Consider the following 26,742-nt stretch of genomic DNA (forward strand, 5'->3'; position numbering starts at 1 on the left):
TTAAGGGTCTTGCTCAAGGGCCCACCAGTGCCAGCTTGGTGGTGCTGGGATTTGAACTCACAGCTTCCGAATCAGAAGTCTAACATCTTAACCACTGAGCTACCACCTCCCATTTTTTTTATTACGAATCCAGAGCCCATCTCGGAAAACATTCGGTATGATGGAACACACCCTGGATGATACCAGAGTCTATCACCATTACCATATATACATGTTCATACGTTGGAGGAGTTCTATGTCCCACCTACAACAGTTTCTTTGGGAAGTAAGAGGAAATCTGGAGCACCCAAAGGAAATTCAGTACAGACAGTAACGTTAACTTGATTTTGGAATACAATAATTCAAAAGCTCGCCGTTTATCGTGGTGGGACACCACCCAAAAATGCAATTTCATGTATACAGTACTGTATTAATATTTTACTTCATTTTATAATTAATAATTATATTTGTATTAATACATTTCATTATTTCAAAATTAAGCTTCATAAAAAAATATTCTCTATAAGTTTTTTGGTCTATCATGCTATCCGCGAGAAACTGGGAAAATCAGCCAGACTAATTAAACTAGTTATGTAGCAACTGCAAATCCGCGATAAACTGGGGCGCGAGATTCGAACCGCGAGGGTAAATCAGGGGGATTATTGTACTAACATTTTAGACATAATATGGTGAATAGTTTTGTTCCCTAAACTATTTTTTATTTTTTTTTGGAAATGCCAATAGGACATGTATTAACGGTTTCGATGTAATGCTTGAAGTAGAATTCTGTGGAGGGCCAGCTTAGAGGGAAGTGGTACCTCAGTGGTTAGAGTTTTGATTTACTTATCAGAAGGTTAGAGGTTTAAGCCCAGGTAAAGGTCCCTTGATCAAGGCCCTTAACCCTCTGTCCTCCAGGGGTAATGTAATATTGCTGACCCAAGCTTCCTAACATTACTTGACTATGCGAAGAAAGAATTTTGCTGTGCTGACAATGTACATGTGACGACTATAAAGCATCATTGATAGAAACACTGAAATGCACCAATGCAGCTGTAGTAAATATCACAACTCCCGGGACACTATCCAATCAAATATGTTGAATGTAACAAGTTTTTATGAATCAACCAATAAACCTTCAGTTAAACTGCTGGTGTGCAAGAACAATTGACAGGAGAAGCAAGACTCGGCTCTTAGCTGATTATTTCCCTTCTTGCTGCAATACTCACAATGCGGCTTGTGTTATCGTGTAAATTATACTACTGCATATTTGGAATGCAACAATGCAATTAAACAAAAGGGAGTTGCACAGCTAAAGTACCGAAACACGGAAAGACAAGCAAATGATCCAGAGAATACAACAACGACTTCAGGGAGAAACGCGAACAGATATTTTTTGTTCCCTAACCTTAAGAAGAATTAAATTAGCCCAGTCCCAGGCTACATGAACCAATTCTTGGTATTGCTACCAGTAAATCATTTTCCCTCACATACTATATTTCCATTTCCATCCCCCTGTTTTTTTTTGCTGAACATTTTTTGGCCCTGCGCAATCTTTTTTAAGAGCATGTGTCTCCGAAGCGTGTCCTCGCCAACACCTCTTAATTTTGATGGACTCGAGTTCAACTTGACGGGCCGATTTCAATAATTAATTTTTCTTTGAAGCTGCCAAGTGAAAAACTTCATTGCGCCTGGGAAAGCTCACCAATCTCTCTCTCTAGCTGTCTCTCTCCACCTCTCTCTCTTTCTCTTTCGCTCTTTCTGCCTGTCTCATTCCCTTTGCATGTCTACTCAGTTTAAAGGTGGCTGCTAAAATCCCTCATTACCTGCTTCTTCCTCCACTCTTTCATAACCTCTTTCACCACGTCAAAGCCCACCTGCCACTCTAAATTCCCACTCCGAGCCGTCCCTATCAGCTCCTCTCAACATCAGGGGTCCGGTCTCGCAGAAACGGCGCAGGTCGTTTCAGGATGCTTATTACATCAAATAGGTTTTTGCTCGCGTAACTCTTTTTAGTCCTTCTCGCTTTCTCGTTCCCTCTGATTCCAGTCTCGCAGAGCCTCGTCTACCACCACGTTGCCCAAGTACTTGGCGTAGTTGTCGCCATCTGCAGCAGATGGCGTCACAGTTGACCTTCGTACCTCACCAGTCTCACATCGCCTCCTACCTCACTGCCTCCAACACCCCCCCCCCCACCCCTTTTGTCAGTAAGCACATTCACAGACTTCATGTTCAAAATGCGTCAGAGATTTGCCCCATGATAACCCTATAGAGCAATGAAAAAAATGATCCAATTGCATAATCGTTTGCTTACAGATGTCTGGATTAGCATCCAGCACGACTGAGTGTTGATAATACTTCAAGTTTTTGAATGAGTTTCAATGTATTTTCGTTATTGCCCACACACGATATATTAAACGTTGACCAGGCAGAGGTGTAAAGAGTACCTTACTGCAAAACTTACTCCATTACAAGTCACCAATTCCAATATGACTTTAGTAAAGGTCTTCAAATATCTGATTTGATCAGAACTTTAACAATATTTTACTTATATAGAACATAGGCTCAATGATGCAGTAGTCCTCGGGCACGAAGACGCATTTTAGTGAAAAACCAAAAAAAGCATTTGCTTTGTGAGGTTTTGTTTCCTAAAATAGAAATCTGCATCAACCAAACATCAGCACAACAGTCTTTTCCAAATGCCGGAATGAAACAAAGATCAAAAAGCAATCTTTCAAAAATTAATCTTTAATGAACAAATAATATTACTCTATAACACTAAGTTGAAGAACCACTAGTATTCAATTGACCAATCAAATGAATGTCATTTATTGTAGAGAAATTAAAAACAAGTCTCAGAGAAGGCCAATATTTTTATTCAAGTCAAGTCAAGAAGCTTTTATTGTCATTTCAACCATATATAGTTGATGCAGTACACAGTGAAATGAATCAACATTTCTCAAGGACCCTGGAGCTTCAGAAACAGCATAGAGCTACATCGATCTCAACAAAAGCTGCTTCTTAAAGTTTTTGGATTTTTTTCAAGCTCTTTTTGGACTAAAAATAAGGCCAGCAGTGCCAATAAGTTGCTCATAGTCAGCAGATGTGGGTAGGGGAGTGATGAACCTTGATGACCTCTTCAACAGAGATGCACAATGTAATTGGTAGCGCTCATTGTTAATTAAAATATAGCAGAGTTATAAAGAACATATATCAGTTCATAAATGTAGTTGAGTAAAGAGTAAAAATTGCTTATATCTTTGATACTCATTAAAACTAGAAAGTAGCCAAATAAGTACACTAATGAAGAACATTTCCTCGAATACTTAACACCACTGTGGCCATGTCTCAGGGTCTTTTCACCTGCGAATCCTGAATGCATATCTTGACATAAAACAAAATGTACATAAAGATCTGTTTTTAAGATTTAAACATTTTGGAGCATTTATAAATGTCAGAAACCATAAAAGCACCCAGTTGTGCAACTTTTCATTCTAATGTAGGATCACGAATTTTACATTTACGGCAATAGGCAGATCTAAAGTGAATTTTACAACTGAGCAGTTGAGGATTAAGGGGTCTTGCTCAGGGGTCTTGCTCAGGGGCCCAGGAATGGCAGCATGAATTGGCTTGGATTTTAACTCAAGACCTCCGGATCCAAAATCCAACACCTTAACTGCTAAGCTACTAAATCACTGACCTCTGTCGAAAAATAGCCTCTGGTCCAATGAGCTTCTTTCAGCTAGATAATTATGATCTATCTGCTACTGAAGCTAAAGACGTTGCACTATGGCCATTTTACATGTGCATCTGTATCATGATCCATCAGCTGAAAGCCCCTGCTCAAGGATAACGAGGCAAGTCTGGAAGTTTAAAGAATGCATCACAGCATAAACTTTATTATAATAATAGCATTATTTATCACTTGGGTGAGCTTTGGCTCCGTTCGGTGGTTTGATCCTAAGATTCTTTGACAGATCTGTCTGCTGGTGGCCTCAAAGAGAAGAGAGAGAGGGAGAAAAAGAGAACGAGGGAAAGAGAGAGAGAGAGAAAGAGATCGAGGGCATTTTCAGGATCCACTGCTCAGCAAGGAATGCTTTGATATTGAAATGCGGCGAACGCTAACAAAAGCGCCGTCCAGAGTGGAGTGGCTTTCGAAGTCAACAGCTTCCGGCTCACAGAGCGCCAGGTCTACTGTCTGTTTTTGAAATGAAAATGTACAAAAAACAACGGCCTCATCATACACCCCTTTACATTCCTCTGTTACTTTTTAATTCATTTTTCGTTCAAATGAATCGAATTACGACTTTGGAGACTTTTGTTTTTCCTACTCAAAGCCAACAAAAGAAATCACGTGTTCAGGAATCCAAATAAAAACAATGAACACTGCATTATACATCAACAGGTCTCACGCAGAGTGGCCCAATACCAGCTGGCTTTTTCTACATCTTTCTACATCTGGCGTTTTTCTGATCTTATTCGCGATCTTATCAAGGACCCAGTGATCTTGGAGATACATCAGAGATCATTCATTAATTTTCACCCTGAAATGGACCAGAGATGATGGAAAGCTTTTCATAACATTGGTTTAATTGTTCCAAAAATGTTCCAAAAATTTAATATAATAAATGTTTTCAACCCGTAAAATTTAGCCAGTTATTGGCTTGTTTGTTTGTATAATTCACACCCCTCCTCTGGGAAAATGTTCCACTACATTTTAAAGTGTGCTTGTGGACATTTATGTTCCTCAGCCACAAGTCAGGTACTGATGTAGGTGAGGTGAGGAGACTAATGGTGCAGTCAGCGTTCCAATTCATCCCAAAGGTGTTCAGTAGGGATGAGATCAGAGCTCTATAGCAGACCACTCAAGATCTTTCCCTCCAAAACCATATAAACCATATCTTCATGGAGCTCACTTTGTAAACAGGGGCATCGCCATGCCAGCAGCTTTGGGTTTTCAAGTTCAACATTTTATTATACCGTATCCAAAGACATCCTGTACAATTGTATGCCTCCAGCTTTTTGGTAACAGTTTGGAAAAAACGACACGCATCAGGTGTAGAGTACAGCAAAAGAGAAGCTTATCCAGTTATGGAGGGAAAAGGAGTGTTTGTATGACGTTTTATAATAAAGGCATGTCATGAATGAGCGCTACAGCTTCTAGGTACCATCAGAGAGAACGCGGGTCTAAACATGCCACGGATTGATGACATGAAGCTTCAGACGAGTCTTTTTCTTGTGTGCTTCAGCTTCAGTTTTTGACTGTCGTACAGACATTAAAACAACTGAGATCCTACAGTATGACGTGAGGATCATGTTCGTACAGTCTGACAAGCAACAATCGCAAAGCACTATTAAAATCGCACATCCCCCCATATTCGCCTCGGCTAAGCAGTCACACATCGAACCAAATGACGAGGGAAAAAAAACGTTATTTTTTTACAACACTTATTTCCTTCTCTAGCCAAAAGCAGCTTCCGAAGCACTCAGCTACATCTGCAGGTGGTCATTTATGAGAACTCTGTGAACCATTTCCTGTTCCCTCAGGAGGCTTTGAATAATGTTTGATTTTTCCTTCGGATCTCTGGGGCAGACATTTTAAAAGGGGCCACCATGTTTGCCTTCCTGAATTCTCCGAAACAGAATTTCACCTGTTGGCTCTGGACTTGTGCAGATTGTCCCAGAATGCTTTCAGTGGAGACCATTTTAAAATATTAGGAGATGCAGAATTTGAAGGTGAAGCATGTTGGGAACATGATAAAAAAAAAACACAACCCTCAGCCTTTTGTTGTTAGTGTTGCCAGAGACCACCTAGCTGATGGTGTAAAAAGGACTGTTTATTGAAATCAAAATTCAATAAAAAGTCTAATGCCCAAGTTCTCCCACACCACCCCACTGCTGCGCTCCCTCCACTGGCTTCCAGTAGCTGCACATATCAGATATAAAACACTGATGCTTGCCTACAAGGTTAAAATAGACCAGCACCATCTTACCTCATCACACCTCTCACTGTACCACGCTGTCTGAGATCCTCCAGCACTGCTCGATTGGTACCACCGTCTCTCAGAATGAGAGGTAAGTATACTTTAAAGCTCTTCTCAACTTCCCCTAGATGTCCGTACAGCAGAGTCCCTTACTATCTTCAAGCGACGGTTGAAGACCTACCTCTTCCTGAACACTTAAACTAACACTTTCTGAGTGTAGATTTATTTATTGATAGAGACCCAAAGCACTTCTGTATGTCGCTCTGGACAAGGGCATCTGCTAAGTGCCACAAATGTATATGTAAATGTATGTCTGATGTCACACCAAAATCAGTTTTCTTCCAATTTCAGTATTGGCAATTCCCATCTCATTATGAAGTCATTTTTTATCACATGACACAATACAATCCATAGTGGTGAGGACTATGGATGATTTTGCTAGTGTCTGATTAGGCCCTGATTTTTTCAGGGATTGTGACCACTAACCCACAGGAATCCATGGCGTCCTCCTGCTTCAGAAACAAGGCTGTCTCAGACTTCGCCGGGATTCGAACCAGCAAAGCAAAACCTTAGGCAGCTACACGAGTTGCGAGGCTTTTGATCAGAGACGTGCAAGTGGGCAAATTCCGAACACAAACAAGGCCTCGATTTCTTTGTTAGGAACATCTTTGAAATCCTCCCATATGCCTCTACACATGTCGACCACAGGGATCTGAGATGATTGGTGTTTTTTTTTTGTTTTGTTTTTTCTCCTCCTCATTAAAAGAATCTTCCCAGCGGTCAACTACCCGTCACAAGAGAAAGTGAAAGTGGGGGATGTTTCCATAGTGATGACGAGGTCTTGATGAACAGCGTGTGGTGCTGAATTACACTTGTTTATTTTGGGGTCAGAGGTGCTGCTAGTTAAGGCGAGGCAGAGCGAGATAAAGCGAGATAGAGGATGCGCCTGATGAGACAGGAAGCGTCTGAGCCAGAGACTCTTGAGGCAGCCTCTTTTCTCATCCACAAGCCGGCAAAATTGCCCATTGCTGTGTACAAACAGCAGAGTGCGTATGCATGTACAAAAGAAGCTTGTCCAATCATTACTTGGAGCAGCTATAAAGTGGAAGCATGACATGTGCACTTAATCATACCTAGCCCTCAAATTAGCTCTCTCTCTCTCTCTCTCTCTCTCTCTCAACATACATATATATATATATATATATATATATATATATATATATACATTTTTTTTATTTATCAAGAGCACTAGTGTGCACAGGAAACACACTCCTGTAATTGGGCCTTTGAATGGGAGAGGTGTGTAACACCCTTAATATGCCCAAATGTTCCGGTTCACCCCTTCAGATTAGCCTCAATCAGCGTTTGAAAGGTAGCTATTTTAAAAATAAGATGGACGATAAGTGCCTTTCACTCCCTTCTGTGCTTGTTGGGGAAGAAAAAAAAAACGGTAAATAGTGCTGCCATTTTGTGCTTCCACATCTCTAATTCCACTCATAATGGAGGCCTTTTTTCAGCCCCGAAAGGTTTCTATCGATTATAGTGTTAGTCATCTAACTGTGTGTGTCACCTCTGGCCTCCTATTACAGCCGACAGTGAGAGGCACACTGAACAGAGGGGGCAGAAGGGGCTTTCTTATCAAATAGGTCCAGATGGAGCGTCTCAAAGCGGATGATGTATTTGGAAATAAAATGAAGTGCCTTCATCCCCAGAATGGCCAAATCCACCACTCGGTACAGCTTTTTTCCCCCTCTCCATTCTTCTATACTTTCTAACTCGCGCTTTTCTTGTCTCTGATAGCGGCGGCTGGTTGGGCAGTTATCGGTTTGATTGCGTGCTTAGAAATTCCACCATCCTCTTGTCTGGCCACACATTAATCTCCTGTTAAGCTAATAGACTCGTAAATCCCCTGTGTCTTTGCTCGTCCTCTGGCGTCTGGTATACAATGCAATTGATAAAATGGATAGTTTTAAGTTCTGAAATCTGATTGGCTGATATTCTTTTTGGCATACACACACACCTGTGACTGAATCACAAAAATTGAACTAAGTATTGATGCACTGATGCGGCAAGGTTTAAAACCAATATACAATAACTGTTACATTGATGTCCAGTGCATCTACACTGCTTAAAATACACCATATATATATTATATATCCCCTTATAAACACATCTATCCATCAGATTTCTATGTGCTGATTCGGTCCACAATTTATTTTGGACCCTATTATTTTAAGCTCCACTATTCTCTGAAGATGTTCCACTAGATTTTGAGACTTGTGCTCATTCAGTCACAAGGGTGTGAGTAACGTCAGGTACCAATGTAGTTGATCTTCCTCTCCATACCATGTAAAGTATATCTTCATGGGGCTGGCTTTGTGCACAGGGGCATTGTCATGCTGGAACCGGTTTGTGCAGCCAAAGACAATTGTGTGATGTAATTTCGTGGTAACAATTTTGCGAAGTACCACATACGGCTGGAAAACTCAGATGTCCCGATATTTAAATAAAGGTTAAGATCAAATCTATCTATTTCTTGTGCAGATATTTGTACAAATGTACATTTTTGTTTACAGCTATGGCTGCGAGAATACTTTAGAATGTTATAATCTATTGCAAGTAAATGGAATGAAACCTGCAACCGGAATTTTTAATCCAGAATTTTTTTCAGCATACTTAAAAAATGAAAAAAATGGATAAATGTTCAAGGCAAATCAAACATAGTATAAAGGTGTAGAGATCACAGCATGATTACTGGACACACCAAAAATATCCTCGCTACCAGGATTATAAGAAAACTGTAGTATGATGCAGTTTGAGGTTTTAGGGATGTCATTGATTAGAAGTGGTGAAGCAAATCAAATTACATGTAACTTGTCAGAATGCCTTCCTTCATTACCTTTGGCAAAGTCATTATATAACAATGAAAACATCATAATCATGTTAGAATGGGCCTCAGTTCCTTCACAGCCTTTCTCCGGTTTGAAATGGTAAGTCATTTGGAGAACTACGGCTTGGGAACAGAACTAGGCGACAGTCGGTGTAAAGGTTAATCATTTAAACGATGCTCTGTCGCTTTGGCTTTTCATAGAGTTTCTTTTACTCCACCTTATACACACACTAGCATAGTTTTAAAAGAATGCATGGCAGAACAGCAATCTGACAATGACAATTGTGTGAGCTATTTATTCTCCCAAGCCTCAACTTGCCCAGCTAGGTGCTGGTCATTACCTTGGTGGTTTGCGAGATCTTGATCTTCCCTAGATCTAATTCGTTACTCTGGGATACAGTGTCAGAGAAAAAGAGGGGGAAAGAAGAGAATATATGACTTTCCATTTCATTAATTTCAAGTTGTGTACACAACCGTGAACCAGCAGGGCAACATTATTACTTCTTCAGCGACCTTTTGCTTGTCTACACCCACCTGCACTATCGGTCGGTCGTTTTATTTGTCAAATTCATCTAATTAAGTTCTCAGTGCAAAAAAGAATATTAGGTATAAAAAAAAAATAATAGTTTTATGAGGTAATGAAAAGGTGGTGAGTCACGTAGGCTTTATGATTGCCCTGACTCAATCCCTAACTACAGTCTGCTGCCTGTAATGTCCTTTCTCATGTTAATACCCACAAATTACAACAAAGTAAGGAATAACAAAAGCAGGGAGGGCCGATAAAGGAAATTGATCAGTAATTGGTTGGTGTGAAGCGGCTTGACGAGGGTTCAATCCCACTGTTTATTGCATTTACAATCCTGTAGTGTTTTACTACAGGAATTTATCGATGAATATAGTTTTTCGCATGTACTGTGTCTGTAGCATGTATAAACATGTATTTTTTTTGTCTCTTCCATCAGATCTGTCCTTAACGAATCTCTCTCTCTCTCTCTCTCTCTCTCTCTCTCTCTCTCTCTCTCTCTCTCTCTCTCTCTCTCTCTTTGACATTCTTTCTATTTACCCCCAGTGAGATATGGGACCTAAGGCAGCTGGATTCTTAACAAAATGTCTTTACTTAGGCTGTTCCAATAATCACAGGCAGACAGACTGTTCAATTTAACATATCAAAAATCCTTAAGATAGGTAAATAAGGTCACTGACAGAAAACTCTAGGGACTCAAGGTTTGGCTCTGAACAAGGAAGCTAGGAAATAAGGAAGCTTTTGAAATGTGGTTTGTAATGGAAATGAAATATTTGATCAAGGTCAATATACTTTCATTTCCAAAGGTCGTTATTCAAGGATTTGGGCATTGATTTCGTAAAACATTAATGCTACGTTTAGTATTAGTGGATTGTCTGCTGATACGTTTACATTGGGGAGGTGGGGGAAGTGGTAGCTCTGTGGTTAAGGCTCCACCCTTGTGGCCCCTTAACCTTCAGTGCTCCAGGGGTGCTGTATTCTGGCTGAGCATTTAAGATCTCTGGGATATGCAAAGAAAAAATGTCACTGTACTATAAAAAGTATGCCATTTGGCAGACACCCTTATCCAGAGCAACCTGAGCATTTGAGGGTTAAGGGCTTTGCTCAAGAGCCCAGCAGTGGCAGTTTAATGGTGATGGGATTTGAATTTGAATTACTTATTACCTTCTGATCCAGAGTTCATTGCCTAACCACTGAGTTACTACCTTACATGGCATGTATGCCATTTATCCAGAGCAACTTACAGTTATCTCAACGAGCAGCAATGGGTTTAGGGGCCTTGTACAGGGACCCAGGAGTGGCAGATAGGTGTGGCTTGGATTTGAACCCATGAACTTTGGATCCAAAGTTCAGTGCCTTAACTATTAAACTACCAACTCCCATACAAGGCTGTACCACCTAATACATTTAGCAAGTTGTAGTTGCTAGACTGCCCGGTATATAGGAAATAAAGGATCAGTCATTAAGGTTCTAAGAAGGTTATGAACACCACCAGCACCGCCAAATTGTGTCCTTAAGCAAAGCCCTTAATCTTTAATGGTTCATTACTTTATTTTAATTCTGCTTTTCCTGGTGATACTGTAGTCAGTAGATTGAGTAGCTAAGCACAGCCTTCTCTATACCCCCAACCACAGATTTTAGCTCCTCCTTAGAGGATCCTTAGACATTCACAAGCCAAACGCTTGTGAGATATCTCTCCCACAGTGCTCTTTGTTCACTAGGACATGTTAAACACACCTCTACCAGGAGCTGACACGTGGCCAGCCTTATACGGTTCCTAAACTCCTAAACCTAAACTGGCTCCTCTAATTTTATAGGCTGGATTTTCTTTTTTTTTTTTGAGGCCACCAGCCCTGCAGCAGAACCTCATTTCTACTGCCTGTACTCACAGCCTTATTCTTTCACTCACTACTACTTTATAGATGATTGAACAGAGCGCCTTGTCTGCGAATTAAGCTCCTGCTTCTCAATCACAGACCAGTACAGTTCAAAATGTCTGATCTGTTCTGTTTTAAAGGTCTGTCTTAGACCTTTAGTCACAAGACTAGCAGTTCACTTGACTTCCTTCCCTTTGTATCATGTTGACATGCCTACAAATCCGTCGTAATTGTATGCTTTGAATGAAAGCATCAGTTCATTTAAATGAAATGTCATAACACCATAGGCAAATAATGCACATGTGGTTTTTAAGACTATATGCAGTTACAGTGGGGAAAAAATTCAGTATTCTTATTTTAGATTACATTATAGCCTCAATCGCTTTAGACCAGGGGTCCATCAACTACGGCCCGCAGGCCAAATACAACTCGCCCCCACATTTGAAACAGCCCTCCGAGCAATGCCAGATACATATTTTGAAATGTAATTTATTTTAAATATATGTTGCACTCATATCATATCTGTATTTCATAATAAAGGTTGGCTTTCAAACTAAAATTTCTCTTAGTTATTAATAGAGGTTGAGGCACCAATAGTTTTTCCAGCTTGCAGTCTGCTGTCATTACGAGAGCGGCCTCTAGAGGCTAATCACTGATGTGCTGTTTGTTTTTACAAGCAAGCCCTATATTATATTTATTATTTAGAATTTATTAATTACATAATGATATTTATTAATTAATACATTCATTTATTTATACATATTTATTTGTAATTAATACAACATATTATCTTGTTTAAATAATACTGGTAGTCACCCATGTAATTTTCTGTTACAGACCGACCAGGTTGCTTAGCTTTGTTCTTGTAGTACAGATTGCTAATGATTCATAGATATGCATGATTTCATGGATGGATGGATGGATACTTTATTCATCCCAATGGGAAATTTACAGGCGAAAGAGTGATCCTCATTACGTGATTCGCCCCCACCACTGTGTCTGCGTCAGCCCCTATGAACAAGTGCCTCGATGCCTCATCCAGCATGACTGATTCTAAACATTGGCATTGAACTGGTTTATTGGCACGCTAAGTGTGACTTCTCCAGACATGCTGTGGTGGAACCCAGCCACTGCTCCATCCTCCAAATACAATTGGGCAAAATTGGGGTCACTAGCTATCCAGTGCATTCGCGTGCCCTTTACAATGTCATTGTGGTCAGAAGCTTGACATCCTTTTAGCGTGTGTACTGCTTTTTTTTCCCGCTTATGATCCTTAATTCCCAATGGAGGAAATAGCATCGGAAAGCCTCGTGACAACGTGACATCAAAGAGTGGCGTGACCACGTTTGATCCTTTCTGCAACAAGCTGCATGACTCACACAATTTAAAACGAGTGCTCAAGTTTGTGTATGTGTGTTTATGTCTGTACAATCAGAGAGTGATGGACGTCGGACTTGCAAAGCAACCGTTTATTTATAATGCTTTGGCTCCATCACTCTCGCTCTCTGTGCTTCACTTCTTGTCCTGCATAAATACAGGAACTCAACTTCATGTGTGTTTATCTCTTCTGAGTCTACTCAGCCCGCGGACTCTTAATAATGAATCTAATGTGCATGCTGTCCTGTTTGATCATCCCTCCGTATATGTGTTTTTGCCTGTTTCTTTAACGAGTTACCCGTGAGAGCTTCTTTATACGTCTGGTTGCATTTACCTTGGCCTTTGTTCAGAGGAAATGTAGGCATCCATGAAAGACTTTTTTCTCTCTATGTAATTCAGATTCATCCCGGCCCCATCAAATATTCATTGATTAATGTGTTTTCATGGGTGCTGTTAGATATTTAGGGACATGTGTGAGACTTTCTCAGATGAGTGCAGCAAAATCCTTAAAATCAGGACAAAAGGCGCCGTAATTTTTTATTCATTGTTCCTTTCAAATATTAAAGGTCAATATGTGCAGATTGGCTGTAGAATAATTACTGCCATGTTGATACATGGGACCAAGTTATCACTGGGCTCAGTGTTAGTCGACCATGATCTCTGTCACTCTGTCTCATTTTTTTGGGGAGGGATTTTTTAGTACTTCCGCTCGCTCCATTTCTAAAAGCTCTCCATTACCCAGATGAGAAAGCGCCAAGCCCACTTCAATCCCAGACCCTCATTATACCTCCTTTGTGTTATGGCTGATTGCACCGGCAGTTAATGTTGCTGCAACATGCTTCTAATCATTTATATTTGCTCCATGCAGTTCTTGCTACTACAGTGGACTTCCGATAAATTTAAATAAGTGTCTGGTGTTGATTTTTTTGTTGTTGTTGTTTCCTTTACCAGCTGCACCCAGGTTCACCAAAGTTCCTGTAGACATGATCGGAGTCTCGGGAGGAGTGGTGTCCTTCGTATGCCAGGCGACAGGGGACCCCAAGCCTAAAGTGACCTGGAATAAAAAAGGGAAGCGTGTCAACTCTCAGCGTATCGAGGTGAGTCACAGGAGTCACACTCAACACACCTCAGTAAACAAAGAAAAAAACACACCATGCAACCACCCAAAAAACAACAACACTATTCTGTTCACCCAAACGCGAATTCCGCTGTTAGCATTGTGTTGTACGCTCTGCACAGAAACAAGCTGCGCCTCATTTATGATGTTTGTCTGCTGTGTTCCTCTGTCATTGCACAGATGGCGGCTGTAGAGTCCTGATTGATGCTCAGCACGCCTTAATTAAAACTGGCTCAGTGCTAACCATACCGTCAACGTTCAAAACTTGACTCGACAGATTCCATAACGCTCCCACGGATCGACAGTCTTGTCCTTTCTCCTTCAGCGTGTCGTCCAGTTTCAAGAGTTTTTATTGTATTTTTTTTAACGATCTTGGCTCAAATGATCGTCTCCTTATCATTTCAAAGTGGCTTTATGAGGAGTTTAAATTGATTCGAGTTCCCTTCCAGCCATTGTTTGGATATCGATCTGTGCACTCGCAGGCTGGTGTGTCTCCTTAACAGTGCCTTTAAAGTAAAAAAAAAAAGCCACCCACAGTGTAAGCTCCTGACTAACAATGGCGACCTGTACCTTTACCATCCAGTTAGGAAGACGCCCCATGAAATAGCATTCACAATATAAGGTTTTTGATGTATATTATACTTAAAGATAAAATACATGGCCATGGTGTCTGGCTAGACATTAAAAAATGTGAGATTTTGCGACCTCATATTAACGCCATGTTTTTAGAACAGGATGTTCAACAAGCACATATGGCAGTCATTGTCAGGAGTCCACATACCTATAGTCATATAGTGTATTCTGTGTGGAAAAAAAAGAAATAAAACCAGATGTTCTTTACCTGTTCTGTCCCTAAGACAATCTACCTCTACCTCTGCCATTTAATCTGTATTTTATGTCACTCTCAGGACACGCCTCGGCCTTGGTAGTGTTGCGATACGTCATATTCAAGTAGAACGCGCTTGAGAAACTGTTTAGGAGAAATCAATCTACGTAGAAAATATTAGTCACAAATTATTGGTCACAGTATAACACATCTACTAATAATTATATATAAATTGTTTTAAAATTGTTGATGAAAGACGCATATCAGTGAATCTTACCATCCCTAATATATATGTATATTTCATATAAATCTCTTGAACATCTTTATTTTCCTGTAGACCATCGAATTCGATGAAGGTGCAGGAGCTGTGCTCCGTATCCAGCCACTGAGAGCTCCACGAGACGAGAACATCTACGAGTGCGTGGCTGAGAACAGCGAAGGCGAAGTCAGCGTCCAGGCCAAGCTGACTATAATTAGAGGTAACTCTGTCTTCTCAGTCTGTGTTTCTTTGCTGTACCATCTGTGCGAATACTGGCAAGTTAAAGGAAACAAAGACATTATTTGCATAAAGTTTTGTCAGAAGTATTTTCAGCTTTGTTTGTGGACAGATTAAGTGCAAGCAAATATTGCTTGTTTGCCGTAATATCTTGCGTGGATGCGAAACAAGCGATGGCATATTCTTCTCGAGCCCGTCCCTCCTAGCACAGCAGCAACCATTTAATCCTGACAAAAAGACTTTCCCCAACCTGCACTTGAGCTACATTGCAAACAGCAGGTGTTACTTCTCAGGTGGACATCCTGCTCTACATAAACAGAACTTAACATGGCCTTGACTAACAAGGTGTGGTCCAGTGGGGCAGCCCAATTCAGTTTCCTAAACAGTCCAATCATTCCATCTGGCCAGGAGAGGCAGTGTTTCCTCGTTCTGCACGGCATTATTTATTTCCTGTCCATGCTCTGAGCCCAAGCCATCTGCCTCGTTACTGCTGAGCGCCTGTCCTGGCAGCAGCAGGGGCTCCTCGCTCGGCCATGGCCCAAACGCACCGTTCTTGTAGGCAGCCCAGTTTTACATGAAAATCCAGGCTTTGGCAAGGCCCAAGGAGCTCAGCAGGGAGTAGAGGTCCCAGCACTGGGGAGTGGCTGCCCATCCTCCTCCCTCATCCATCTGCTCTGAGCCTTCCTGAGCGAAGAGCTTTATCAGAACCGCAGCCACGTAAACACACACACACACACATTCACACACACTTGTGCAGAGATTCAAACCAGAATTCCTACCAAACTGCACTGAGCATACTTGGATACCCTGCACACTGTCAACACACATACACATGCTGTACATTTTTACATGCATCATTTACCTCCCACATTCTGCCTGGCAGAAGGAGACACTGATAACTTTTTAATTTTGGCGGTTAGCTTCATTGACTGTTTAGTCACCTTGGCCTGGGCAATTTAGCCCTGCTTGGATCTGACACCAGGCTGGCTTTGCTGCAAAGCTGCTTGGATGCATTTTTAGCCACCTCCTGGCTAGAGCAGTGCACAACAACCGTGAGCCGAATGCATAATATTGGCCATCTGCTTTTTCTCCAACATCTCCTTTAGTGAGTCCTTTGAGAGTCCTTGGTGTACTCGTGACAAGAAGAAGGAAACAGACACCTGCACTTTCCCGTGCTTCTTCCTTGATATGGTGTTTTGAACATATCTTCTCTCTCTCCCTCTCTCTTTCTTTTTCTCTCTATCTATCTCTCCCTCGTTCCCTCTCTTGATTTGTTGACCCTGGCATCTTGCCTACTTATCATCTGCCAACCTGGAGCACTTGATACGGTCCAACGCAAACAACAGCCCAGGTCTCACCATCTGCCCGCTTCCTGATATGTGCTAGACGGACACACACTGTTTAGCAGCCCGAGGTGGTGCTGACGCTGGGAACACTGTTCATCGTGGTCACAAGATTAGTGGCCTCCATATCAGTCCAGGAATCCTGCTTCTATCCAGCATCCTGCCATCTTGTCTCTTTTTTTTTTTTAATCTACATCTCGCTTAATCTTGTCGCCTCTGAAGCGATACAGGCATGTGTTCTTCGTGACCCTGACTTCTCTAAACTCTAGTTGCAGGGACCTCGTTAGTGCGGTTAGTGCTGGAAAAGACACGCCGCTCCCAGCCCAAGCCTGTTTGATAAGGAAGCCGTTTAATTGGCCATTCTGCTGCAGGACAAGACTTGTTTGTTGCAGACTCTTTTGTGCCGTTTTAATTAGACCGCTTCAGCCCCTGAAATCCAAACCCTGCCAAGCCCCTTTATTTCCCACTCATCTCTGACCTTTTCTCTCTCACTGACACTATTTTTGAATCCACACTTTCTATTTATCGTGTGGAAAACACTTGCTTCTCTTGACTGTTATTTCTGAGTGGCATAGAAGAAGAAGAGATGTCCATGCTGTCTCTCAAGCTGCTCTGTTGAGCCTTGATGGTAAAGCCCAAGTTACTGAGTCATTGCTTTTCACATCTCATCCCTGCCTTCTCCGTAGATTGGCTTCAAATTATGCGCTAACTAGAAGTCCACCACCGGTAGATTTTACTAATATTTTTAACTAGGTTGGATCACATATGCCAGTAACCGATTAATCAACCAAATGGTTTTAAAATGGATACTGGATTAAAAAACAAACACAACACTCCATCTACAATAGTAGAACTTTTATAAAAAATAAAAAAGACTGAATCATGAAACAGTGCTAACAAATAAATATGAATATATGAATTAATAAACACAGTCTATAATGAATACATTATAAATAATAATTGGAATATAGCATTCTTTGTGCAACGTGCAGTGATTTACCTCTAGAGGCCACTCTCATAATGACATAATCTCATAATTGTTTTTTAATGGTGCCCAGAAATGATGATGATGATGCCAAAATGGTGGATTATACAATCTTTTACCACCAATTTCAAAAATTGCCAGTGTATTTGACCAAAATCAAGAGGGTTGGTGACAAAACTTGTGAATATGACTGACTTTAGATGATATTAAAAATATGAGAGTACATGTGGCATAATGAATATAACATCTAGTAAATATAGCTTACACTTTATATAAAGGGGGAGGTGGTTAAGATGTTGACCTTCTGATTAGAAAGTCGTGAGTTTAAATCCCAGCACTATTAACCTGCCAAGGCTGGGCCCTTAAGCAAGGCTCTTAACCCTTAAATGCTTAGTTGTAAGTCACTCTGGATAAGGGCTTCTGTCAAATGCCATAAATATATATATATATATATATATATATATACCTGTTTCCATTCACAAACTGAGGAGAAAGCGTAGTCGGGGTGTATCTTTTGGTACAATTGTAGTTTTCAGGTCTGTCATTATTATGATTTTCTTTATAGCACTGCGGATTGACTTAGCCATTAGCAAACCCCAAAGTGTTTTACTGTGCATTAGTGCAGCAGAGAGCAAACCCATTCCTGACTGAAGAAATGTGTGGGGTCAGGTTGAGGGAACGAAAGACAAGGTACAAGAATGCACCGTTGAATTAAAAGGTGCACTTAGTCTTGGTCTAGCTTCAATTTCCTGGCTAGCATATTGCTTAGACAGCAGTATTGCGTAGACAGCAACAGCATATTGCAAAATGTAGTCGCATGCCTGAGTTACAAATCAGTCCCATTTTAGTTTTCATGGAGGAAGCCAAATAACAGCCGAAACTTTGACAAGACTCTGGGACTCTTTCTTTATGTGGTGTGCTAACAGTGAAATATGGAAGTCACTGTGGAACTGGCCACATCGGGCTTTAACAAGGATAAGTTCAGCATCCATTTTTGCCAACCACTGTTAATCTGGACACATATTTTATCTGTAGATTTTTTGTGATAGAAAAATTACACTCGGTTAACTCTCACACTCGTTTCCTTCTTTTCCTTTCTTAATCCGAATCCATCGTCGGGGTCTTCAATTAATTACAATTACAGGTATTGAAAAAAGTAACTATTATGTGTAAAGTGACCCTGAAATCTAAATAAGTGTTTCAAAGATTTTGTGTTTTGTGGGGACAGGATGTATACATGGACACTCACTATAGTTAGCTAGTTTGCTTAGGTACTGGTAAAGTTGTTTTGGCTTGGCGGGATTGTGGTGTTTCCTAAGTTGGCCGCAGCGTAAATAAGTTAAGCGCATTAACATGCCAGTGTTCTGACTTCCTGTTTTAGAAGTAAGTATGTCAACTGAAGCGGTCAAACCAAGCCATTTCATGGGAGTTTTTTGCTTCAAGGTTAGAGACTGTGTTCCAGCCTTGAAACCATAGTCTGTTCCTGTGTCCCTGCATAATTGATGCAGTCCTTATCCTCTCTCCAACATGAATCCCTTTGTCGATGGCTGATCTTAGCTTTGTCAATAATGCTCAGTAATTAGCAGTGACCCGTGTGACTAGCTACCAGTGGTGGATGATTAACACAAACCATGTACTTGAGTAAAAGTAAAAGTGCTCCCTTTAACCTCACTTAAGTTAAAGCTTAAATGTTTTTGCCTTCAAACGTACTTAAGTATCCAAAGTACTATGATCTATTATGGCTATAATGTTCCTATGATCAAGACACTTTGCTTAATTAACTCAGTTTATCTGAAAAGATTTTAATGTTACTCTTGGCACACTAATCTATTAATAGAATGGTATTCATTTATTCAAACTTTAATAAAAATCTATCAAAATTATGAGCTCAAAACCTTCTTTTTAATTACAAAATAAAACAAGGTCACGGGTGTTGTGGAAAATTAGAGTCAGGAGTTTCTTTCATCATTTATTCCTCTCAAAATGTTCTACTTGCTGTTGAATTGATGCTGAACTGTATGTTGGTGATGAGCAGATACCACCAAGCAGCAGTCAAAACAAGTTCAAAACAGAGCACACGCACGAACCTGTTGTTGGCTTGCTGCGTGTTTGACGAGTTAAGTTTTTATTCACGCATAAATTAAAATGAACGACTGATTTTGTTAAATGTAGTAAAAAAGTAAGATATTTAATTTTGAAATGTAGTGAAGTGAAAGTAAAAGTTTTCCCAAATGGAAATATTTCAGTAAAGTACAGATACACGGAAAAGCTACTAGAATACAGTAACAAATTACCACTGCTAGCTAGCATGGTCTCAGGTTGTGTTATTGAAATTTGCCGTAGTGACCACTAGTGCAAGAGTGGAAGATGCTGCCACGTTGGCAGCAATACATTAATGAGCGTTCTTTTGCTATTTTGATAGCAGTGGAAGCTTGGAATGGAAATGTAAGGTGACTTGCTTATAGTTACCCCCCCTTGTCACTCAATTAAAAATAAATGAAATTAAACAGTTTGTGCTTTTAAGCTAACTAGAATATTCCATGTATCTGACCCATTTTCAAGTGCATTCATTCTAAATGAAAGCTGAAACTTCAAAACCTGCCTTCTTGCTTCCTGATGCTTACTGATGGGCTAATTCTTTGACCCTTGGGATCGCCACCACACCCCAGCATCTGTATTATTCATGACCTTACAGGTTGTTACCCATGTACAGGTCATTTGACGATCTCTTGACACAGATAGATTTAGCAAAGTGACAAGCAAAACAGTAGTGTTCATTTCTCAAGGGGGTTCCAGGCAAGAAAAAGAGAATGAGATCTGCCCATCACCGTTCCCTTTCTCCTTCACCATCCCCCTCTCGTAACTAAGGAAACCTAAGATGGGAAGCAATGGAGGCGCAATAGATAGAGGTAGAAAAACGGTACGACTCTCAGAGGAGGAAGCTTGCATCAGGCTGGATTTGATTAAGGCCGATCTGAGCTGGTATTATCACGCACACAGCTGTATTTGCCCGCTATATTATCTGCATCCAGCACTCATAAACAAGCCAATTCCCAGGCCCAGAGGCTCAGCTGCTCCCTGCTGCATAATGCATTTGTTTAGCGAAGTTAAGATCTAGGAGAAATCTATGGACTCCTTTCGCCAGGAAATCCATTATTGCAAGTGTACTATTTCAAAACGGAAGCTAGTCATTTAGCAATTGATGTCTATTTAAATTGGATGTCTGCTTCCACATCTGGCTGCTGAGCTCATTCCACTGGCAGAGGGATTCGCACAGCGTTGAGCGGGCACGGCATTTTGTATACTATTGTTTACTACTTATGCTAATGATGACTTGCCTTCCTGCTTTTTGCATCGGGATAATTGGCAGTCATGAGAAACGGGGGTCAGGCACTATGGTCGCATCAAAGCGCTTCTACGAGGTGAGTAGAGAAGCTTGCAGGTTCTGTGGCAGATCTGTCATCCGTGTGCACCTTAGTCGGCAAGGCTAGTTAGCATCGTGTTGCATTCTTAACATGTGACTTCTGCCATTAATAACGTTGCTTTACAAAGATTTCAGAGAGCCTGGAGTGAGTTATACTTCATTTGTTGATGCTTTTTGAAGGTTGCCAAAATTGCAAAAGGTTCAAAGAGAAAGTGATGTTTTTTTAGAAGTGTTTTCTCTTACAAAAAAAACACTGGGCTTAGAGAAGCTACTTACTGAACTGTTTTATGAATTTTTGCTACGTTCTATTAATTTGATCTTGGAAACCTGAAATGCAGCAATCAAGAGTCATCAGGGGCAGTGAGGGAGATAAATGGCTAAAACCCTCATCTTTGCGGGCATTCATTCTCCTCTCTCTCACCAGCAATTCATGTAATGTCTGCTCAAGTAGGTCACCCTAGTGCACCCTCTTTTTTAAAGCCACCAAAGAGCAGAAAAAAGGAGGCAATGGAGTGAGCGAGGTATTGAGTCAAGGTCAGGGTATCCCATTGTTTTTGGTAAGCTGGGATAAATGTATAGATTGTTCTCTAGGTTCCTTCCCCACCCCCCCTAAATGAGCGATTGGGTCGTATAAGCTTGCTAGTGCAAAGAGAAGTTCTCAACTGTTTGATTGCATGCCACTGACAACAAAGACTGTAAACTCCTGTTCATGCCTCTTGCCCAGGCCTGATTTTATTAGGAGAAAGGAATTGCCTCAGCCTTTGGCATTTGCAGTGATTGCTCCTGCCAACGGGACGGGTGACGGAGGTTAGACATGGATGCTCCGGGACCGAAAAATAAGCGATCAATAACAAGATTAGTGAGAGATTGAGTAGCAGTCCTATGTGAGCACTTTTCATAAATAAAGAAGAACTGGAGTACAGTGGCACACTTTTTCTTTTTTTTTTTTATATATGATCTGAAGAAGAAGGTTGCCTCTGATTTTTCTTGAGCCCCCCTTTCCTGGAGCACTACCTCTAGCCTGACTAGTTCAAGGGGCATCTGTTAATATTTAAAGAACAACTTGTTGCCCTTAAAGGGTATGATGAACTCAGGCTAGAGCCTGCAGTGTCTCTCCCCTTTTTAGGCAGGTTTGGCACCCGAGCAGGAAAAACGAACATCTGTTCCACAAACACTGAATTTCACTTTCCCTCCAACGTTTTTTTTCTTTTTTCAAACATCTTCCTGAAAACATTTGTCCAATAGCCACACTGCAGGTAAAAAGCAAAGCACTGCCCTTATTTTCTGCTTAAAGCACATTCTTGCAGAGGAACAGTGATTGCTGACAGCTGATTGGTGCAACCCCAATATGGGATGGAATGCACCCAGAACCCAGCAAGTCAAACAAAACGAGCCACTCGGCTTGTCCACAAAGTTCTTGTCATTCCACTTACATGTTGGTATGTACATGTAAATAATTTTAGGGTTTCCTGGTGAGACCCCAGTCCACACATCCCTCCCTCACCTAATGGCTTCGGAGCAATTATCAGCAATTATATCCATTCAGATGTTTTTCCATTTACCCCCAAACAGGCTTCATATTTGCTCTTTTACTCGGTGTGTAGGAGCAACCTTGTTATTATAGGATTAATTGCTTTTGGCTAAAAGCACGGAGTTAAATGCTTATGTTCGGGTACAGCACATCCAATGCCTTTGTACTATTGCTTTTCTATTGATTTATGTATTTTTTACTGAACATGGAGGGCAATAAGCCTGTTCGCTTTGCAGAAGTTGCATTAATCCAAGTGGGGTTTTTTTATTTCTCTTGAATTCCAAAGCTTTTCGGGCCACAGTTTGGAGGCAAGACAGTTATCTTTAAAAACGGAGCCAACGGCTTTATCTTTCCTGAGATTTTGCACCTGCCCACGCATCCTCTGTCTTGTCTTTTAGATAATACAAGCCTTTTATTGTGATTTGGCAAAACAATGACATGAAAAGTAAGACTATGCTTGCTGGCATTTCCTGCTCCTTGTTATTTATTTTTATTTTTTTTACATAATTATTACTGGAATAACTTTCAATAAATGCCATTGTTTTTGAAGTTTGTTTGTATAAAGATACAATACCATATATATGTATATACTACATGCAGTAGTAAGTGGCTAGTAGGTCTTATTACTGAGTCAAGCAGAGGTGGGAAGTAACATAGTACAAATACTTAAGTCGATTTTTCTGGTATCAGTACTTTACTTCTCTATTTACGTTTTACTTTTACTCATTACATCTTAAACAAAATATCTGTTTTTCCCACTTCTTACATTTTCAAACCAGACTTGTTATTTTAGTTTTAATCTATTTAGTGACATGATCAATATTTGTTCTTCTCATTGCGCCGTTTTCAGCACGTCAACCTATTTCCTGTAATTGCGTAGTTTTTTAAATCTACCACAGGCGTATCATTTCCTGGCTCTCACACACCACAGACGTAGACTAGTTTATGAAGCTGGCAGAAGACAACAAGAAGTCTGGGGATATATATATATATATATATATATATATATATATATATATATATATATATACACACATTGGGCAATTAACCCTCTGGGGTCGTCAAATGCGTCAAAAAACGTTTTGTGGAATTTTTTCATCATAACGGCAAAAAAAAACATCTCTATGTTACGTAACCCTGGTTCCCTGAGGGAATGAGTCTCTGCTTCGAAACGCTTTGGGAACGTCCCCGAGTGTTCACGCTCTGAAATAATGTGTGTAATCAGTCAAAAATTAGATGCGACCAGGAGTATAAAACGTATATGAGTGAGGGCAGAGGTAGCTTCTATAGGGTAGAAGGAACCCCGGAGGTGTGGCATGGAGATGCAGCGTCTCGTTCCCTCAGGGAACTAGGATTACATACGTAACCTAGAGACGTTCCCTTTGAGGAACTTGAGCTGCATCTAGGTTATAGAACCGCACAAAGGTCAGCGGGGTGGACCAACCCGCAGCGTTATATATTTTTTTGGAGGGCACTTCAGAGGACCAAGACTTTGAGGCAGCCACACTTCGGGTGGAGTGAGCTCTGAACCCCAAAGGGAGCAGGGAGACCAGAGGACTCATAAGATGATGTGATAGCATCAACAATATAGCATGTGATGCTGAAGTTTCTTGTGATCGAAAGCGTAAAACTGGATATCTACAGAAGACTCCATGCACCATACGCTGATGAGACACTCAACCGCAGCAAGACATTTGAATGGACAGTGACGATCTCAGTCATGGTGGTTCCCTGGTGATGAAGTGAAGCAGGCTGTAGTAGGACGGTTTAGGAGTACTGACAAATCTTTGTATAAATGTAGCAGGGGAGTATGTCAAAAAATAAATGCAGTTTAAGCTTCTTGGAATTTGTTCTTTTATATTATAAACTCAAAAGTCCCGTATATAATATTTGGTACATATCTACATGTTTTATATGGTTATATGGTATTTATGGTGTTGTATGGTATGTAACATTGCTGCTCTTGTGCTCCAAATAAAACAGCACAGGAAATTGCTGAAAAAATTGATTGACAGAAAAAGCGGTTATTGACATCATGCACTGCTTGCTTGATCTACTGTTAAAATGTAGTGACCAGGTCTTGTCCCTTGGCTCTCCTGCAGCATGCCTCATAGGAACTGCTAAAGTAAAACAAACTTCAGTTGGCAAAAATAAACTAAAGAGCGTCTTGTTTGTCTTTCTGCCAGAAGATGGAGAGGTTCTCTAAGCGATGTGCACTGTATCTATGTTCCTACAGTCCTACAAACCTAATTCACTAAGGTCACTAATATGATTTATAGAAAACAACAACCGCGATACATTTAGGCTGTGCTTGCCTCATTTGAGATATTGTTTTCTTTCTCGCTTTTGAGTTGTGTCGAGAACAACTAGAGTTTTTCCATAAACTATTCAAGTAAACCCAGTTAGTGAGGTGAGCTGTATTCATTTCTTCAGAAGCAGGAACTTGGCCTCATAGACCTATTCATGAGAGAATCTCAAATCTAGCAACGTTTCCAAGCGCTTCCAGGAACTCCACTACAAGCATTCATTTTTCAGTCACTGCCGATAAAGGATCTCTGATGGGAGCCACTTAATGCACAGGCTGTCAGACAACCTCTGCACATCTCTCTTCATCACCTCAGAGTTTGTTTGCTCAAGCCATCTCATCTCATCTCATTTTATCTCAGGGCAGCTTGCTGGAGAATGACATAGCCTGGCCAACTGTTTCTGGTTTCCAGTCAGCTTGAGATTCAGTCTTCTGCTTCTATAACACCTCTGTTGTTCCTCTTCCTTACGCCTGCACCTCCTTAGTCTGTGCTAGTGCTGTATATATTTGCATTACTTTCACATGTTTGCCTGACACATTTTATCCGAAGCGACTTAAGCCTAGCACACACGATTTTCACCTAGTTTTCTCGTTCAGGCTAAAAAAAAAACCCGGCCTCAGCTTTCTAAGAGTTTGTTGCACACTTTTGTAGCCACTGTTTGTCTAGTGGTTGAGTAACAGGATTTTTCTCAATATGCGAGGCCAGCGAGTCTCTTATTTTATTAACATGTTTCATAGTCATGTGGGTGTGTGGATGCCCCTCTATGACTAGTCACATAAACAGTGCTGAGAGAACCTCAGTGAGTCTGATAGGAAAACAAATTTACGTGTTTTACGTGTTAAATAGACGCACAGAATTAATACTGGCCCAAATGCTCGTTAGCAAAACTCACGTGAGTCTTGTTAACACCCTGTATAATTGTCCTTCTCACTTGACGTCTCAATCTCCAACCAATTCTTTCTCCACAATTTTCATTTTAATTAAAAAATTGTTATTGTATTTAAAAAAAAAAACAGTTTCAAAGGCACATCAAGACTGTGTGCACCACTCTATCGAATACTCGAATACTCGATTCAACAGCCTAAAGATCCCTAAAGTTACTGAGCAACTCAAAAATTTTAAGGATGGATTTGGACTGTAATTAATATCAACAAGTCTACTGCAATGACTCAGGACCACAGATTGCATGAATATTTTTGCATCTAAACGCCCATCAGTGAACACCTCAACAATGATTGAAATGTAATGAATGGACATCCGGTGCCCCCCAGATGGGTCTGGTTCCTCTCAAGGTTTCTTCCTCATGCCTATTTAGGGGGATTTTTCCTTGCAAAAGCCGCCACTGGCTCGCTCATTAGGAATAGGCGTACAATTATAAGGAACAAACTTATAAGCACTAAATGTATACCCTCTATTCTAACACTTTATAACTGCTTTATCTCTGTAAATCTGCTTCGAGACAACGTTCATTGTTAAAAACCAAAAAAAAAGAATGGAATTCAATTGACATTTTCGGCTGATGCTCATATCTTACAGTTATACAGCTTAAGGGCCCTGCAGTGGCAGCTTGGTTGTGGTGGGATTTGAACCCATGACCTTCCGATCTGAAGTCGAACATTAGACAACTTCCCGCTTAAAAACTGATCGCAAGTGTGATCAGTTTGTTGATTTTAAAATGTATGTAGTGTGCACTCGGCTTTACAACTGAGACAAGATGCAACCAAGCAGAGCATCTGGAGTTCAAGAGTCTTACTTACGGATAATATTTAGGCTGTACTGTGTTTGAACCAAAAGAGTAGCCTAAAACCTTAATCACTGTGCCACCGCTTTACTCCCTCCCCACTCCACTTACTCTTTTACCCCGGCCGTTGTGCTTCGCACCACCTTTTCAACCACTGTTAAGTCTCTACTAAAGCTGTGTGGCAAAAACAGCTGGGCTTGGTCATGAGTGAGACAAGGCATGTGCAAACATCGTCACATGTCATGGCTTAATTGTGTAGCGCCTGAAAGATCCCAGCTCCTTGAATGATTGTTGCTCGATCACACCCCACTAGGGGTGTGCTGGCAGATACTGAGGCATCTGTTTA

General features: G+C 40.8%; 1 protein-coding gene across 19 annotated transcripts in view; it reads left to right on the plus strand.

Moving 5' to 3' along the window:
* The window catches only part of ptprsa (protein tyrosine phosphatase receptor type Sa), a 191,319-nt gene that overhangs the window by 53,951 nt on the left and 110,626 nt on the right, over positions 1 to 26,742 (plus strand). For all 19 annotated transcript variants that reach the window (XM_046856810.1, XM_046856812.1, XM_046856814.1 and 16 more), the window contains exons 3-4: positions 13,579 to 13,724; positions 14,908 to 15,049. In XM_046856810.1, coding sequence (XP_046712766.1) covers positions 13,579 to 13,724; positions 14,908 to 15,049 — 288 coding nt within the window. The remainder of the gene's footprint in view (positions 1 to 13,578; positions 13,725 to 14,907; positions 15,050 to 26,742) is intronic.

Source organism: Silurus meridionalis, chromosome 9, assembly GCF_014805685.1.
Source record: "Silurus meridionalis isolate SWU-2019-XX chromosome 9, ASM1480568v1, whole genome shotgun sequence".
Taxonomy (NCBI): Eukaryota; Metazoa; Chordata; class Actinopteri; order Siluriformes; family Siluridae; genus Silurus; species Silurus meridionalis.